This window comes from Arachis ipaensis, chromosome B5, assembly GCF_059453495.1.
Source record: "Arachis ipaensis isolate K30076 ecotype BB chromosome B5, ASM5945349v1, whole genome shotgun sequence".
Lineage (NCBI taxonomy): Eukaryota > Viridiplantae > Streptophyta > Magnoliopsida > Fabales > Fabaceae > Arachis > Arachis ipaensis.
In genome coordinates this window covers 154,219,127-154,238,697 of record NC_142440.1, presented here as the reverse complement: position 1 = coordinate 154,238,697, position 19,571 = coordinate 154,219,127, and the positions used below count along the sequence as shown (strand labels likewise).

At 31.4% G+C, this 19,571-nt stretch overlaps 2 protein-coding genes and 1 non-coding gene across 4 annotated transcripts in view; 1 reads left to right on the top strand and 2 right to left on the bottom strand.

Annotated features, from left to right (window-relative positions):
• Positions 1–14,602, bottom strand: part of LOC107644621 (cyanogenic beta-glucosidase) — a 72,490-nt gene extending 57,888 nt beyond the window's left edge. The window contains exons 1-13 of one of the 2 annotated variants that reach the window (XR_015883190.1): positions 14,375–14,602; positions 14,220–14,289; positions 13,879–13,937; positions 13,689–13,764; positions 13,354–13,431; positions 13,144–13,231; positions 12,798–13,053; positions 12,589–12,704; positions 11,807–12,033; positions 11,691–11,722; positions 11,519–11,603; positions 11,310–11,418; positions 10,692–10,977 (exon numbers count right to left, since the gene is read on the bottom strand). Coding sequence is in view for 1 of the 2 variants with exons in the window: in XM_016348516.3 (XP_016204002.1) it covers positions 10,782–10,977; positions 11,310–11,418; positions 11,519–11,603; positions 11,691–11,722; positions 11,807–12,033; positions 12,589–12,704; positions 12,798–13,053; positions 13,144–13,231; positions 13,354–13,431; positions 13,689–13,764; positions 13,879–13,937; positions 14,220–14,289; positions 14,375–14,539 (1,557 nt within the window). In the remaining variant the exon portion in view is untranslated. Of the gene's footprint in view, positions 1–10,615; positions 10,978–11,309; positions 11,419–11,518; positions 11,604–11,690; positions 11,723–11,806; positions 12,034–12,588; positions 12,705–12,797; positions 13,054–13,143; positions 13,232–13,353; positions 13,432–13,688; positions 13,765–13,878; positions 13,938–14,219; positions 14,290–14,374 lie in introns of those variants that run through there. The other variant, XM_016348516.3, reaches the window with a different exon arrangement.
• Positions 8,459–8,532, bottom strand: TRNAI-AAU (transfer RNA isoleucine (anticodon AAU)). The gene has a single exon. It is a non-coding gene; the product is annotated as a tRNA-Ile (tRNA).
• A 2,533-nt stretch (positions 14,603–17,135) lies between the features above and the next one.
• Positions 17,136–19,238, top strand: LOC110262645 (uncharacterized). Its single transcript, XM_088486447.1, has 3 exons — positions 17,136–18,098; positions 18,171–18,580; positions 18,648–19,238. Exons 1-3 carry the CDS (start codon positions 17,234–17,236, stop codon positions 19,107–19,109), a joined length of 1,737 nt encoding a protein of 578 aa, XP_088342573.1. The 5' UTR covers positions 17,136–17,233; the 3' UTR covers positions 19,110–19,238.
• The last annotated feature ends 333 nt before the right edge of the window (positions 19,239–19,571 follow it).

The window sequence follows — 19,571 nt, the reverse complement described above, 5'->3', positions numbered from 1 at the left end:
AATTATGCTCAAACATAAATGACCAATTTAATACTTTATCCTTAAAAACAATTGAAACACAGATTTTATAGCCTTTTTCAACTTATCTCTCTTGTATTTTTTTTTTTTCACTCTTGGCTTGCATTGATTCTTCAAATAAACATTTTTTAACCTTTTTTAATACAAAAGAGATAGACTTTAAAAACAAAATAATTCAATGAAAAGATAAGACATTCTACGACCATCTTTTCTTAATAAGAGAGAATGATTGATATTTTCTTTGTAAGTACGAGGAAGAAAAAAATAGTGTCAAAAAAAAATATTTAATGAAGATACTTTTCTTTTTCTTACATTTTAACTTTGGAAGAATGCCAATTATATATATAAAAAGAAAAAGGCCGAATTTTCAAAATTGAAATTTTACACGTCCTCAAATTTTGAATCCATTACTGCATGCATGGATTATCTCGCATGAACATTTCTAAATTTCTGTTCATTGTAGAATCATCGAATTTATTGGCCTTGCTCCTTTTACTTTTACCAAGTGTATGTACTGCTCTGATTTCCTCATTGTTCTTTCTTATAATTGGTACGTACCATAATTTGGTACAAATCTTTTCTTTTCCTTCAAATTAGTTATGATGCAATGATATTATTTTTTTTAGTAAACTATCGTTTCTATTCACGAAAGTTGAAAACGTTAATACATTTATTCATAAAAAAGAAAGTTTTCATTTATATCTTTGAAACGTGGGTTCCACACAACAAAATTATTCAAATACTAAAAAATCATCTAAAAATTTCAAATTACCCTTATCATTATCTGCATCATAATATTTTTGTCTCTCTCTTTTATATATATATGAGATAAGTCTCAAAGTGGTCCCTGAAGTTACTGTCGAACCTCATAGTAATCCCTGAAGTTAAAAATTACTCATATTCATCCCTGAAGTTGCACTCCGAAACTCAAAGTCGTCCTTCCGACTAATTTCGTCCAACTGGCGCAACCGGAAAGCTGACTTGGACTCGTTGGTGACACGCTGTTAGCACAACAGCTAGCTGACGTGGCGACGTAAACTATTTTGATTCAATTTGATGGTCCCTAAATTAAGGTTAAAAACCCTAACCCCCAATTGACTCTCTTCTCCTCTTTTCTCCATTGCACACTCTCTTCTCCTCTCTTCTCCATCGCAGCAGAGGTGACTCTCCTCTACAGTGTCTTCTCCATCTTCGAAAACCACACGTTATGGCTAGCGCGAGCAATGCAGCTGGGAGCTCCAATAACCCACGATCATTTGGAAGCATCATGAGGAGAATGAATAGAAATAGAGATGCGCATCTGCCAGAATAGTGTGGGTGCGGGTCGAGACTAGTGTTGCGATGGTCAGCGACGGATTCTAATCTAGGAAAACCGTTCGTGGGTTGCCCAAACTACAATGTAAGTGTTTGATGCTGTTGTTTGCTGTAATTCTGGATGTAAACTTGGTTGATTCACTTTTCTGGGTGCAGACTGCAGGTAAAAGGTGGTGTGGGTTGTTTCTGTGGGTGGATAAAATTCTGGAAGAAGATGCGGTAACATGTGATGGTAGAACAAACTCTTCAAATGACAACAAAGAATAGAGGATGAAGATTAGATTCTGAAGTTAGAGTTCTCAAAATGGGGGGAGGGGGGAATTTTGCTGTTTACATGTATGCTGCTACTACTGATTACAGTTGTTATGATTGTCTTAAGGTTGGATAGGCAACAGAGTCAATTATTTTAGCAAAAAAATATGTGACATGGGATATGCATATGTTGTTCTGTTCATGTACTTGTACCTGTCCTTTTGGTTGAAAGAAATGCAGATTAAACTGTTTGACATGACTGTGTAAGAATAATTTGAAATTTGAATAAACAAGAGGTTATATGTAAATAATTGTTCCTACACTACTAATGGATTCATCTAATGGAATTAATCTTAATTGCATATTAGAGACCAAGAAAAAAAATCTGCCACAACTCAATTCAAGGGAGTCATAATACATATTCATATATTCATAATGCAGAAAATATATTTAAAATAGGTATTACAGAGTCAGGGCAATATTCAACAAGTATATCAAATTTCTCAACATATTGAGAACACAAGTTTTGAACACTAAAATTTTCAACACTGGGTTCAAAATTCAGAAAGCACGCTGCTTCATCAAAATAGATAAATAAAATAATCTTCTCCTAAACGTAATAATCCTAGTCTTCATTTTTTGTTTCTGGGTGGTCTAAATACAAGGTTGGGAACAAACTTCATGAAGTTAGCAAGCCTTGTAACGGTCCCCTGTGATGCACCTTGCATAGGATGAGACGGATGATTTGTTGCGGGTTAACTGGTTGCTGGTTGGGTAGTTGCTGCTTGATTGTTGCTTCCTGGAGTTGCCTTTTCTTGTTTGGAGGACTTCCTTTTGGGAGGGAGTTTTGGTGGCCTCACAGGAGAAGGCAAAACCTATTAGTGAAGACATGTAAAATAGTTAGTAAAAGTGCATAAGAACATGCACATAATAAAATGAATGTCATCTAATTTTTTGAACCTATTGAGAGTCATCAGTTTGTGACAAGGGTGGTTGACTGAGTTCAAGCTGAATTTTGGTGGGGGTTGTGGGACAAGGGTGGTTTCACCACCATTAGCAGCAAGGGGTTGGGCAGCAGCAGCCTCTGCAGCAACAGCAGCATCCTCATTAGCAGCTCTGGAGTTACATAAGTGACATCAGAATGGTCCCTTCAGTTTTATAAGTGACATAAAAATGGTCCCTATTCTTTACATACAAATCAGTTCATTATATACACAACAGTTCATCAAGTATTAGTCCATCTACTAAGTAAAGCAGTAGTTCATTGTATACACAGCAGTTCATTATATAAGCAGTGATCCAACTACCCTGTAATGAATATCTTCTCACTTATTCTATTATCACAGCAGCCAATACTAATTATACAACAACAAATAAATTTTTAAAACGTACTTTCTGCTTATCTGATATGAAACAGAGCTTATTTTGCTTATAATCTCCCAAGTCTTCATGAAGTAATTTCAAGAACCACCTCCAGTTTTTAGTATTTTCAACAGGGACAATTGCATATACAATCACATACATATGATTCTCTGCATATCTAATATGAAACAGAGCTTGTTTTGCTTATAATCATATTCTTCGTTGTCATTTGAAGAGCTTGTTCTACCATCACATGTTACCGCATCTTCTTCCAGAATTTTATCCACCCACAGAAACAACCCACACCACCTCTTACCTGCAGTCTGCACCTTGGAAAGTGAATCAACCAAGTTTACATCCAGAATACAGCAAACAATAGTATCAAACACTTACATTGTAGTTTGGGCAAGCCACAAACGGTCTCTCTGGATTAGAATCTGTCGCTGACCATTACGACACTGGTCTCAACCCGCACTCACACCATTCTGGAAGACGTGCATCTCTGTTTCTATTCATTCTCCTCACGATGCTTCCAAATGATCGTGGGTTGTTGGAGCTCCCAGCTGCATTGCTCGCGCTAGCTATCGTGTGGTTTTTGAAGATGGAGAAGACACTGTAGGAGAAGCAATAGAGGAGAGTCACCTCTAGTGCGATGGAGAAGAGAGGAGAAGAGAGTCAATTGGGGGTTAGGGTTTTTAACCTCAATTTAGGGACCAAATTGAGTCAAAACAGTTTACGTCGCCACGTCAGCTAGCCGTTGTGCTGACAGCGTGTCACCAACGAGTCCAGGTCAGCTTTCCGGTTGCGCCAGCTGGACGAAATTGACTGGAAGGACGAGTTTGAGTTCCAGAGTGTAACTTCAGGGATGAATATGAGTAATTTTTAACTTCAGGAATCACTATGAGACTCGAGGGTAACTTCAGGGACCACTTTGAGACTTATCTCATTTATATATATATATATATATATATATATATATATCTTTGAAACATGCGTATTGTTACAATAGAAACATCAACAACATTAGCAGAATATATCAAATGGAAAAGAACCAAAAATCAATTGAGCCGGTACAACCACATCATCGCAGAAAAAATAAATCCAAAGCCACAAATTCAATTCGCAAAATATAAATTCACCATTTCGTCTCTGCTCCTTTTCACATTTTCTAACAATAACAACATTAGCAACAATGAAAAAAGGGTAACAGAATGAAAATGAGAAAAGAGGTGGAGAAGAAGGTATAGTAGTGATGATTGTGGGTCTCTTGGCCGCTACAGTAGCGTTAGGAGAGACTACAGTAGCGTTAGGAGAGACTGGCGATGGAAGTCCATTATGAAAATTAAAGGGGTGAGAATGAAAAAAATAAAAAAAAGGAGTGTGAAAAGAGGGAGAAGGGAGAATGATAGTAATAATGGTGAAGATAATGGTAATTTAAAATTTATAGGTGATTTTTTAGTGTTTGAATAATTTTATTGTGTAGAACTCATATTTTATGGGTATAAATGGTGATTTCTTTCTTCTATGGATAGATTTCAACTTTTATAGATAAAAATAATAGTTTACTCTTCTTTCTTTCTTTGGCTTTGATCCACGTAATAGCTAATAGAAGAATATACCTTTTATATATCGATTAAAGAATAGATTAGGGGTGGCAATGGGTAGGGTAGGGTAGGGTTTGGATCCAACCCTAACCCTACCCGCGGGTTGAGAATATCTCAACTCTAACCCTACCCGCTCTTAACCCGCGGGTACCCGACCCTACCCGCGGGTTACAAAAAATATATAACATTATTATACAACTTGATGGTAATTTAAAATAGAACTGATTTTTATATTAAAAAAATATTAAATTACCAATTAATGATTTTCTTTTAATGGTTAAGGATCTTTTGCATTTAGTGAGAGGTCTTTGATTCAACATCCACTTAAAACATATTTTTATATAAGTATATAAAATAAACATATATAGAGTGCGGGTTGGTCGGGTAGGATTGATGCTCAACCCGCACCCTACCCGACCCGCACGAGAACCCTACCCGCACCCTACCCTACCCACTGCGGATCGGGTTGGGTACCCGCGAGTAGAGTACATATTGTCACCCCTAGAATAGATACTACAAAATTCTTGACATATCGTAAAGGTTTTAAATTGGATAGTGACAATTTTTTACTACCGCAAAACAGATAATAGTAATTTGTGAGCTGCTCTAAGATAAAACACTGCTAAATCACTATATTGAAATTGCAACACTTACACATCAAAATAAATTAATAATTTAAACTATTAAGTCATGATCTAAATAATATTTATCATCATTAATTATGGTTAATTTAACTCTAAATTTAACATTTGTATATTAGATCTTAGATCAATTATTGTTTATGCGTTTTTCACACTCTTTAAATAAGTGTATCTGACAATAAATTCTTAGAATTGTGTTGATATACTTTATAAAAACTATTCACTTAATTTTAGAAAAAATTATTAATACATAGATCAGAATAAGAAACCATTCATTTATACTATTGTCTTATGTTTTAAACCAAAAGGAAAATGAGACATTTGTAGATATTATTTATATAAAACTTAATTTTAATACAACATCAGTTTAAAAAAAAAATTACAATTGCACTATTTATTATAAAAGTATTTATTGTAACTCTTGTAATTTGTAGCAATCAAATAGTCATTAATGATAATTTTAATGATGTGAAATTGATGTAAAATTTTATCTAATAACTCACTTTTTTTTGCTGATTATATACTGGACAGAATTTAAAAAAATTACTTGTTCCTACAAACTTTTTCTTAACGTAAATCGGCTATTATGTCTGCAATAAAATATGTAAACAACTTTTTCCTTTTCAAATATCGTGCTTGGAGGGTCCATTTCCTATCTATGACTTTAATTGGGAGGCAACCTAACAAACAAGGATCCGTATTGGGAGCATATGTGTCATCGTCATGCATAGTATGCAAATAAATTAGTTTTAGGTGGAAACTCAGGTGCAGTCGACTTCACATGAAGTTGATAGTCGACTGCACCTGAATTTTCACTTTAGTTTGAACTCTCAACTTATTTTCACATGTTCTCAAGCTTTCTGTAATTATAAAATATAAATTATTGGTGAAATTAAACTTATTTCATTAATAAAGAGATTTGTTATTTTGACAACCCTCTTAACCAAACATCAACTACATACAACATATATAGTTTCTACTACATAAAAAAAAAGACGAAGAAAAATTAACAAAGGACAAAAGTTACAAAATATTGAGCGTACGTATTTGTATCTTGGAGTTATCATGTTATAAATTAGTAAGATTTTTAAGTGTATCGTCATACTGGTGTATCAGTAATTTTTAACTGTTGATCTTAATTATATATATTATATATATTTTTTATAATTAAGATCAACGGTTAAAAATTACTGAAATATCAGTGTACCATATACTTGAAAATTTTCCTATAGTATATATTAATAAAAGTTACAAATTATCATATAGAATTATCTACAACGTGTTTTAGACATTAGAAATTTATATCAGTTCGTTGGGTTGGGGTAACCAAATAAAACAAAACTGATTTTTTTTTTCCGAGTTAGCTTTTATTTATTTATTTATTTATTTATTTACTATATCACTTTTTAAGATCTAAGGATGGAGCTAATAATCTTGAACCCCTTATTAGTAGACATGTAAAATTAGTAAATTACTGAAAAAAAAGGACAAGAGACAAAAAGGCAGTTGGGAAAAGGACATGACATAAGGGTAATAATTAATAAGTATGTACCATACCCTTGAGATTTATCATTTTAATTTCTGAATTAAATGAGTTCTTTTTAAGATACTTATTGTTTTTAGTTGGTTGTTAGAAATTTATTTTTTAATATTTTGATTTTTATAAAATTTAAAAAATTTATATTTTAGTCTCTGTTATTAATTTATTTTATTAACTATTTATGTAGGAGATTAGATGCTGACATACATGACAAGCTGAAATGTTGATGTAATAAAATATTAACTTGTAACGTCAATACTTAACGAAACAAATTAATGACAAAGATTACAATAAAATTTTTTAAGTTTTAAAATAAATACTTAAATTAATTCTCAATGAATTTTAAATCAAATATTTTGGTTTCAACAATTTTTTATTATTCAAAAATCCTCCAAATTTATTCTTATCAGACAAATTTGTCATTCTGTTGCTTTCAATTAAATTTTTTTTTTGTCTTTAACAAATATGTTTTTAACAAATTTTATTCTAAGATAATTAAAAAATAATACCATTATAGAATAAATTAGTCATTTTTAAAATAACAAAGATACTAATCTATCTTACCAGAGTAAGTTCCAATGATTTTTAGAGAATAAAAAATTATTAGAATATAAAATATCTAATATAAAATGTTTTGAAAATTAATTTAGATGCTTTCTCTAAATTTTATAAAGACCAAAATAAGAAAAAAAAAGTAATAAAAACCAAAATTAAAAAAGTATAAAATGCAAAATTTTAAAAAGTTATAAAAAATAAAATTTGATTAACATGTATTTTTTAGATGATATGTTAAAATTATAAATTAAAAAATTATAAAATTTAAATGTTTAATATATCTATTTTATGTTTATTAAAAAAATGTACTAATAATAGACATTAACATATGCTCTAATTCATATTAGCTAAATCCAAAATGTTTTATGAGTTTCTTCAAAACAGAGAAAAGAATAAAAGAAAGTAATTAAAAATAAGAAATGTTAAAAATTAAAATTTTTATTAATATTAATCAATACTTAGTTAATATTTTTTATAATAAAAAATTAAAATTTAAAGTTAAAAATTTAGAATTTAAAATTTAAAGTGTATATTAGTTAAGTATCAGTATAATAATAATAATAATAATAATAATAATAATAATAATAATAATAATATTTATACACTAAAATCAGTTATTAATGTATTTTTATATAAATATATGTATGGTTTAATTTATTTTTAATATGTATTTAATTCCAACATATATTTTATACTGATGACTAATTTTAGTAGTTGATTTTAGTATATATATAAAATTACTCTATATTTTATTAGTGATGAAGCATTACTCGTTAAAAAGTGTGATAAACGTGTGGTGTGTATCCGAATCACGAAGGGGAAAATAAAAATAAACTTTTGTTGACATTTTGGGATGTTCATATGGTAGTTCACACAATTGACATTACCCTACACATCCACCCATATGTCCTTTTCCCTGGTTTTTTTCATCCACAAATATGTTATCTTCTGATCTTTAATATTATACATAACTTTGTTCAATAATTTTAGTTACGTTATAAATATTTTAATAATTTTTAAGTTCTTATTCTTAATCTTAACTATGGTGCATAGTAATTTTCTTTTCTTTGTAATTCTTAAGTACGAGTAATTTTAAATGAAAAAATACTAAAATATATTTTTTTAAAGAAATCCTTTGTATTTTTTTTTTATGACTAAAATATTTCTTTTAGTGGCCCATGCAGGTCTCGAACCTGCGACCTTCGCGTTATTAGCACGACGCTCTAACCAACTGAGCTAATAGGCCTACATTTTTATTTTTAAATTAATAAATATTACAACAATGCTAGGTAACCAAGATGGTTTCAACTAAGGGTGGAAAAAGGTCAGGCGACCTACTAGGAACCTGCAACTTGGCCTGTTATAAAATAGGCACAGCCTTAGGCTATTATAAAAGTTTTATTATATTAATAAGCCAGGCCCAGACTCACTAATTAACTTGGCCTGGCCTGTCAAGTCTGTCTGGGCCTTTTAATATATAATTATATATATATATATAAATAATTTTTTTATTATTAACAAAATAATGAGATATTTTAAATTTATATTTAATTATAAATAATTTTGTATATTTTTAATAGTTTAAAATTTAAAAATTCTTATAAATATTAAATATGACATTTTATATATAAATATGTTTATTAAAAAATATTTTTTAAAATAATATTTTTATTTTTGTAAAAAAAAATTAGCAGGCCTTTTAACAGGCTTTAGGCCAGGCCAGCAGGCTGAATAACAGGTCAGCCTTAGTACTTTGAAAAAAGCCTATAGCAGACTGCAGGTCAGGTTCAGGCCAATCAACTACATGACAGGCCAGGCCAGGCCTGTTAAGAGCAAAGCCTGGTCTGGCCTGGCTGTTTCCACCCCTAGTTCCAGCAAAAAACCAGTCAAATGCCTCTGGATAAATCCAAAACTTCTAGGTAGATGGTGCTTATGCTACGCATTATAATGTTTATTTTCTTTGTAAATTGGATGGTTCTGAATCAGTTTTTTAATTTATCATGTTTTAGGCATTTGAAGAGAGAAGGAGGGTGAAGAGACGGAAGCTAATTAAATTAGTTTTCGTGATTCACGTTGCAATGATACTGAATGTATCTCCTCCTAATTTGAATGTAGTGAAACATTTAATAACTAATATTTTAAATCATAAATAAATAAAATTAATTACTATATTTATAATTAATTAAGTTATTCCATTTTTGGTTGATTTAGAGTTGGTTCATATACTTTTCCTAAATCTTATTGTTCATTAAAATTTTCAAATAGTAATCTCCTTATCACCTTGAACTTTTGGCTTAGCCTTTCTTCTAACTCAAACTTGAGTTCTCTTGTTTAAAAATCTCATTTTACTTTTCGTCTAGCATTCTCATAAAGGTTTATTAGCAGTTTTAGCATCTACTTTGTTATGATTAGTTTATTACATAATAGAATATAAAATTTATTTTAGTTAATATTACATTTTATCTAATAATAGAAAAAATGATAGAATGAATTTAACAACCTGTCATTTGCTTGTAAGTTGATGACACATAGTAAAAGAAATTAATAGCTGTATTTGGCGTTGGTTATAACCAAAGAAAAAAGATTGATAAACATTTGCAAAGAAGAAGAAAAAAACTTCACAAGAAAACAATATTACATTTAGAGTAGGGATGATCTAAGTGAGAAAACACCAATTTTTCTTGTGGTGGCTGAATATTTAGTAAATGGTTGATGAACCATTTAATTTTAACCTGAATCCATATTATTCTGAAAAATATCTTAAATGCATTAAATAAACTGACGTTGATATATCATGCATGTAATAAGGTAATATAATAGTACAATTTGAACTTGAATTATATGAGAATTTATTATGAATGTTCAAAATTTTACCCCTCATTAATAAGATCCTTTAGTTGTGCATCATGCTCAAAATTCAATACAACACATCATGGCATCATCCATCATTTTTTTTTAAATTAGAAGTGAGACTTGAACCCGAAATCTTTAGGTAAAAATAGAGAAATTATCTTATTTGAACTATAACTTGTTGACATGGCATCATTCATTATTATACCAAGAAGATTTTTAAAGTATATGATTTGATGTATTTTTCTGGTGTAATCCTTTTGGAAACATTTTAAGTGCACCGGAAGTACCGGTGCTCCAGTTGTTTTAACCGTTGATCTGAATTATAAAAAATATATATAATATATATTAATTGAAATCAATGATTAAAATAATTGGTGCACCGATACTCTCCGGTGCACTTGAAATGTTTCCAATCCTTTTTAAGGGTAAATATTGCTCTATTTTTTTTAAAAAAAATATATAACTTGTAAATCAAATTAAAACTCAACAAACAAATTAAAGCACTACTTATCATAACAAACTGAGTCAGATTCGAACTCGAGACTTCTAAGCATGAAAAAAAAAATTCACAATTGAGCAATGCTTCTAATAGCATTTAAACTTATGAAATTCAACAAATAATGGTTCATGAATTTCATGTTCTTAGCGGGAATCATCGTATCCATGTACTCTGCATTGTAGGAAATTCTTAAACCAAGTTGCAGACAACTTTGGATATCTTTTCTGGCCATTCTTGAAATCTACAAACACAATTCCATACCTCTGACTGTAGCCGTAATTCCATTCAAAGTTGTCCATTAATGACCATGCAAAATATCCTTTTATGTTTGCACCTTCACTGATCAATATTAAAAAATATTTTCCGAAAATAATATTTTAGTTAATTTTTAGACACAAATAAAATATATAGACAAATAAGGTAAATGATTTTATTAGGAAGTTATGTAAAACAATATATTTAAGAAGAAAACTCACTTGCAGTTATCTGCATATAAAGATAATAGTTGAGAACGATTAAATAACAATTTAGTCAAACATGTTAAATCATCTAATGATTTCAATTATCTTCTTTACATAAAAATAATTACATGTGAATGATTACCTAAATTTAAACCCAACTAAGTTAACTATCATAAGACACATTAATTCTAATTACATGATTGCACTTACTTGATTGCAGTTTGAATATAGTAAAGATGACTATAGAAGAAATCAATTCTGCTTGTGTCATTAAGGGCTTTTTCAAGTGATAGTAAAGGATCATTGGATTCTTCTGTACCTATATAAATTAAATGTAACTAAATCAGAATACATTTTGTTACTGATTTTTTATAAGATCAATAGTTGGTGTGGTGTATATAACTAACTATATATATTACCATTTTCAGTGATGTAGATTAAAGGGTTATTGTAATTTTCTTTAATATAGAGCAAAAGTTCTCTAAGTCCTTCTGGATAAGCACCCTGCCATGATACACAATTACCTTTTCATCCTCAGATCATAAAGACAATTGAAATTAAGATTGAAATGCAAATAAAAGTATACATTACCCTTGCACTCAACTGCACTCCATTAGGCTCAGCTGTCACAATTTCAATTATATCATTATATTAAGATATGATGACATAAATGTTATATTAAAAGTTGTCAGAAGAATTGGTGTTACATGAAACTGATGAAAGAATAACAAGAGAATCAGTGAGGAAACTAGGCCTTGCATCACTTAATTGTGGAGCATCAGTAGCATATTTGGCAGTGTAGTAATTCAAACCAATGAAATCAAAGGATCCTCTTACAAGCCTTGATTCATGTGAAGAGAATTTTGGTAATCTACTTCCCACCAGAGACTTCATGATAACTGGATAATCTCCTCTTGTCAATGGATCCATAAACCTGCACTCTCATTCTTAGTTTGATTCAGCTTTCTTCTTACAATGAATTAAAATCACAAAAAAAGCTACTAACTATAGTTTTGATGTAAACATGTAGTGGTAGAGGCATACCAAGATTCTAGGGAGAATTCAGGTTCTATTTCTAGAGGGCGTGTTTGGTAAGTGACTCAGGACAGAAATGTAGATAGTGAGACAAAAACAAGAAAGAAAAGTTGTGTTTTTATTCATATTTTTACTATCATTAATAATTTTTTGTCTTCAAACAAAGATACTTTATGTATTTTTATACTTATTTCCTTCTCAATATCTTTTCATTATATCTGTATTTTTATCCTAAGATATTTACTAAACCAGGCCTAAAACTCGGTATTTCAGCTTTTGTTTTCTCAACAATCATTTTTGTAGGACACCTATTTTCTTAGTCACCACAAAAAAACACTCATCACATGCAATGAATAATGACTTGTTCTTGTAACGCAAGAGTTTCTCAATTGCTATATACTCTTGTTGATTTACACAAAATGATTTTTTAGGTTCCTAAAGCATATCTACATACCATCCAAGCATGAAATCAAGGGCTCTTTGTGCAGCAAGATGATCCAATTTTGTATCATAGAGTGGCATTATCCAGTGAGAATTTATTGCTATCCCTATCTTACCCTTTTGAGTTTCCTACACACACACAAGAAAATGAAGATTTTGGTCTCAATACTAGTCTTAATTCAGGTTGATCAATTTTCATAATACAAATAAACATAACAAAACCTGATACTTAGTCTTGTAGATGTTAACAGCAGCTGCATGAACTAGTAACTGATAATGTGACACTATATAAGGTTCAGTGGCAGAATCACCACCAGTGCAATTAAGGTTTTGCCATGGTGAACATCTTCCAGGTGCATAAGCTCCATTTGCGTATGCGAATTTTCCGATAGACCATGGCTCGTTGAGTGTGATCCAATGCTTCACTCTGTCTCCAAATTCCTTAAAACAAACCTCGGCATAGTCTCGAAAATCATCACTATAAAAGGGAAAAAAAGAGAGGAAAAGATTAATGTTAAAGGCATGCTGACAAATCTTTTGACAAATATAAGTAAGAAATTTGAATTACACTATCTTAGGACTTAAAAGGCCACCATATTCATCTTCTAAAACTTGAGGGACGTCCCAATGTAAAATAGTCACAGAAGGTTGAATATCTGCATTCAGTTCCAAATGGAAGGTACTAGTATCATATTTTAGGCCTAAATTATTGAAACAGAAAAAGAAAAGATTGAATTAAACAATCAAAGATTTTAGCCACATATACAATATGATGAACCTTTAGCTAGTAGCTCATTGATGAGGTTATTGTAATACTTGATTCCTTCCTTGTTTACACCTCCACTGAGCTTTCCCTCTGCAATTAACCAAAGGTTCTAACGTTTAATTAACTTAATAATAATTAATGAACATTATAATTAAGAGTTAATAGTTTAAATGATCTCTAAAAATATCACATGTAAGTTAATTTGGTCTTCTAAAGATCAGAGACCTCAACAGGACCAATTTAGAGTGTCTTATCTTTCGAGTACTAAAATGACGCGAACCATTTTGACTATTAACTCTTACAATTATTTTGCAAACTTAAGAGTAAACTAGTGTCCTGTTTCTTACTTGGTAGTATTCTGGACCAAGAGATGGAGAATCTATAAGCATCCATGTTTAAATCCTTCATGATCTCAACATCTTCCTGCATTAGCAATGTTTTTCTTTTTTCAGAAGAATCTAAATTATTATGCCTAATTTCTCTGTTCTTGAATTGTTACATACAAGCAAATGATTCAGGTGATTTGAAGTACTGCACCTTGTAGCGATGATATTCATCAATGGCTATGTCGCCATTACTTCTATCAGCTATCTTTTCTGCCATATGCATATGCAGAGTATAATACAAGAAATAAGAATCTATGAACTAAGAGTTCTATATACAACCTTGTAACTCAAAATAATCATAAAATATTTGATTTCATTCATTTCACTCTGTTTTCAAACTGCTTTTCTATGAATCTAAAAGTTTCTATCTATGCACTCATATGAAGAATTAAGCGTACCCAACAATAAAAAACTCTTCTTTTTAACTTCTTCATAAATTAAAAACAAAAGGGTAAAATATTATCAAATATTTTAAAGCAGAATAAAAAAGACCTGGATAATTATGAGTGAAGGTATCCCATATAGATGGTGTTCTGCCACCTATATCTGCAGCACCTTCATACTGAAAATAAAAATATGCATAAACATTGATATACAGCACCAGCATATAAATTAAATTAAAAAAAAAAATCAAAGTTTCACAATACCTGATAAGCAGATGATGAAGTCCCAAAAACAAAACCATCTGGAAAACTGGCTCTGTTGAGAGATGTAGTAGTGGTAACACCATTGTTGAATATGATTGCAGCTTCAATGATTGTTGAGGTAAGAATCAGTGAAGTACTGAGGAGATAATGCACAGTGAAATCCATAACTATAGTGTTGCTTATTTGGTCAACTTGTTCAGTTATAAATGATTGGGGACCTTATAATATATCTGTTAAATAAAGAATTCAATTAAATATGGTTCCTATGAATATTAGTTACTTTTACTACTAGAAAATAAAAGTCAGCACCAATTTTTGTCCGATTTGTTTATCAGTCTTAAATTTAAGATATTGTTTTTTTTTTGGTGACTAAATTTAAGATATTGTTTAATATAAGTAAGTGTTAAATTACAATTATTGCACTCTTTGCAAAATATGTAGAAGTATAATAGTAGTTAGGAATTTAGAATATACACGATAGACTAAATAACTGGATAAATTTTAAATTAATGACAAGCCATATGGATAATAAAATCTTCTCTCCAACTAGGCAATATCGTTAAACACTCTTAAAAACTACTTCGATAAAGACGTTTAAAATATTTCTTTTTAAAGATGTTTTTTAATCATTAAAATTTAATATATATAATCGATTAAATCGTATTATTTTTGTCAAAATTATGCCAGATAAATTAATTTGACTGAAAAATGGTAAATCAAATTTTAAATCGGTTTAAATTAATATTATTTTTTATAAAAAATATCTACAATACCTCTATTGTAGAAAATGACTAAAATATTCTTATTATATATATTAATTTTGAAAATCCTAAATTCTAACCCTTTTCTTCTCTATCATTATAGGATTAGGATTTAGAAATTTTAAAATTAATATATATATATATATATATATATATATATAATAGGAGTATTTTAGTTATTTTTTATAATAGGGATATTATAGTCATTTTATATAAAAAAATATTAATTTATACCGATTCAAAATTTAATTTATTAATTTTTTGGCTAAGTTGATTTGTCTGCTCTAATTTTAATAAAAATAGCATAGTTTAATTGATTATATGTGTTAAATTTTAATTTTTAAAAAAATATCTTTAAAAAAATGTATTTTTGACATCTTTATCTAAGTGACTCTCAATATATTTTATATGATTTTAAAAACACTTTAATAATTGCACTTTTTTATTTTATAACTTATAAGTGCATTAGAAATAGAAGAAATTACTCTAAAGAATGTTAGGAGAAATAAATAAAAAATATTTTGTATTAAAATTATTAAAAATTATTAGCTTATGTCATATTTGCCTATTTGGAAAAAAGAACCAAGTTTTACTGCAGATAAACAACTGTATTTTAATTTTTTTTCTCATTTATTCGAAAAATTTTTTTCCTTAATTCGCATTTACCTATTGGAAAAAAAAAATCTAGCTATGCAAATATACACTTAATTCTGCACTTGAATAGTTGAATTCTGTAATTCTGGTCTTTGACTTTAGTCACTAAAATTTTGTAATTTTGCACTAAAATTTTACAATTATGCACCTAAACAATAAAATATCAGACCCATCAATGTGGCCGAATAGTAAGCATTTACAGCTTCAATGGTGCTGTCTTGATCCTTTCCATGATATTTAAATCATTGTTCAAATGCAATGTGTATAATTTTTTTAATTCAAATTATGTTCTCCTCTTAAGTTCATGAAATCTGCTATAATAGAAAAAGCATTATCGCCTGAGCCTTTTACTTCACACCCATAGGATCAGAAATTCAGAATTAGGTCGTTAATCAAAGGGGGGCCAAAAATTAATGTGACTAATAAAAGAACCAAACAAATGATAATATCATTTCAAGAAAAGCTATCTCCTCGATCAGCAATCAACAAAGGCAACCTTGTATATTTCACAATAAAATAGTATCCGTATTTTGGATTTAGCCTCTATAAATATACTAGTATATCTTACTATTTTATGTAATTCGTTAATTATATACCAGTAACGTATTTTTAAACTAACTTTAGTTAGGATATCTTTATGATCTTGCCTGGGAAATAGGTCGGCTTCAATTCCTCAAGGTCAGCCAAGCTATATGCTACAAGATTGGACGTCCACTCTTCAGAGTCCGAATTTTCCTTTCTCGTTGTAGATGTGAAGGTGTGAGTAATACAAAAGGGGTGGAGTGTACCTGCAAAGGCACTCCAATGCTTAAGTCAGTTATGGTGTTAATTCAGAGTGAATGAGAAAAGATACTTTACCTTCTTTTATAAATATTTAATTATCCGTTATATTCTAGATGATTATTTGACCGTTCTTGATAATTGGTTTTGTAACCGACTTTATTCATACCGTTTGAGACGTCAGTTATAATGTCATTAATTTTGCCGAGTTATAATTCATAAGGGCCGAACAATAACGGCAAAGACGAGTTATGATGATGGTCGGTTATGATTTGTATTAATGGTGACCATATCACAGCCCCAAGCTTAGCCTGAGGAGGATTTTAATGAAGCAGGTTGAGCTTTATTTTTTTGATGAGTTATAACTCGGCTTGTGTAGGTTAGTGGATGAGCCCCCAGATCAACTTACTTCATTAAAAGATGATTCAGTGGTTTGAAATGTGGGTACGTGGGGAGTCGTGTCCGTTATTTCCTGATGAAAGAGAAGGAATAATGGTTGCATTTAATTTTTGCGGTTTCCCAATGTTTGGTTCACTGTTTGATGTGGCTTTGGAAGTGGGGGGTGATTATTTGGAACGTTTTGTTCCTTTAATTCTTCGAATCTCTTCAGATTTTCCTGGGTGTTTTGTTGGCTGTTGGTTATATGCTTGCTTTCTTTTGAAGAATGAGTAAGAGAGGTATGAGTCTCTTTTTCTGTTTCTTATCCATTTCTGTGCTTTCTCCTGTGTTTTTCGTTTTTTCCTTTCTTCTTCTACTGCTTTTCGATCTAATGGGGTTTGGGAAAGAGAAGAAGGATAGGGTGGATTGGTCGTATGATTGGGTAGGGGAAGATGTTAAATCACGGGTTTCACTTTTTTCTGATGAAGCGGCGGTGAGGGAGGTGGATGTGAATAAAATAGTGAGGGTAGGTTCCGGAGTCAAGGTGGAGTTGTTACCATGTAATGTGGATGATAGGGTTTATCACCGAGAGTGGGGGTTTGGGTTCTTTTACATGCATAGCTGTGTGCTTGAAGAGTTGCGGGTTAGGCTTCCGTTTACGGAGTTTGAGTGTCAAGTTCTTAAGCGGCTCAACTGTGCTCCCTCACAGCTTCATCCAAATGGATGGGCTTTCCTTCGATCTTTTGAGGTTTTGATGGAGTTTCTGGAGGAAGTGCCGTCTGTGGATTTGTTCTTTTCCTTATTTCAAGCTAAAGGTGTTTGGAAAGGAGGTTGGGTAAATTTCAATAGCACTCTGGGATTTGGGATTTTTAGACTGTACAAATCTTCTTTTAAAGACTTCAAGGAGATGTATTTTAAAGTTAAGAGTTCAGAAGAGGATTTTCCGTTTTTTATTGATGAAAATCTTGCTGGGAAATTTTCCCTCTTTTGGTGCTCGGAGCCGCAAAATATACTCGGTCCGGAGGTTATATCGCCGAGGAATGAGTGTCTGATAGAATTTTTGGTGGAGAATATTGATCGAAAAAATTTGATATCGATGTATGAGTTGCTGAAGTGGGAAGAGGATAAGGGTGCTGTTGTAGAGTATCTAGGTGAGTTTCTAGGGTTTATGTTGATGTTTGTGTTTCTTGCTGAAAAACTCTAACACGATATGTTTTCTTCAGGTGGGAAGTATCCTGGCGTTTCTGCTGCATCGCTAAGGACGCGGTTTAAGAATAAAAATTTGGAGAAGGAGGTGTCGTCATCTAATGCTGAGAAGGTTGTTGGTACTGGCGAGGTTTCGCAGCCTCGTCAAGGGCGGAGGAAAGTTATCGCGAAGAAAAGGAAGAAGTCCGAGCTTGTGGAATTATCAGATGATTCTGATGAGAAAGAGTTTGGGGTTCCTCTTGAAGAGTTACAGGCTTTTATGGGGAATCAAAAAAGGCTGCACGAGATTTCTGAGGAAAGTGAGGCGTTTTCGGTGTGGGGAAAGGAATATCCTTACATGGCTGTTGTGGATGAGTATTGCCAATCATCGGCCGATGTAACTCTTGCCAAGGAGGTCGGGGATGTGGCTGTTGGGCAATATATGCAGGTAACAAGTTATTGATGTTTTCCTTATTTTTCCTTTTGTTTTCTTATGAGTTTGTTTTGCCCTCCAGGTTGTTGGGTTGCGCCTTGCAAGTCTGGGTCGAAGTCAGGAATTGAAACATAAGGGAGTGGCTGCTGAGAAAGGTGAGGTATCTGTTTTGAAGGAAGAGTTGATTAAGTGTAAGAATCTTGCTGCTGAGCTTCAAGCTCGTTTGACTGAGACCGAGAAGTTGCTGAGGGAGACTAAGGAAAGTTATGCTAAGGATGTTGAGGATTTGAAGAAGAAGGAAAGCGATCTGGTGAACGTGCAAAATCGGTTGATTGAGGTGACTGCTCAGCTTAAGGATATGGAGAAGAAAAAGGTGGATGAGATTTTGGACTCGTTTGTTGAAGGTTTTGAAAGGGCAAGGTTGCAGGTGAAGTTTTTGGTTCCGGATGCCGATCTTTCTGGCATGGATCCTGGGAAGATAGTTCGAGATGGTCAGTTGATTGAGGATGATGGGGATGCGGAAGATGAGGCCGATAATGTTTAGGTTGTTATGAAAAGACCTTTGTGAATTTGTTTTTTGTTATTGTAATCTGACTGTTTTTTGTAAGCGGATAATAGTATGGCTCCTGTTTTTTAGCCTTTTTAAAATTGACTTGTTTGAAAATTTGGTGCTTTTTATAAAAAGCTGTTTGCATTGTTCGGATATATTTCCAAGTTTATTGGCGTTTTAGAATTATTTGATAATTGCCTTTGGAGCTTGGACGAGAATTGGCATTTGTCCGAGCTGGATTGATAGTTTGATAAGATCGATTTGATAGAAAGGATAGGACATTTGTTCGTCCCTTATATATTCGGAATTGTTTCATACAAAGGTGCAGGTAGGCTAGCCTCGTTAAAACCTCTCCAAGCAAAACCTTTTGGGATAAAATCTTGGCAGTAGGAAAAAGAGTACAAGCCTGTCCCTGTCTTTTTAACTATAAAATTTCTTTAAGGAAGATACATTCCA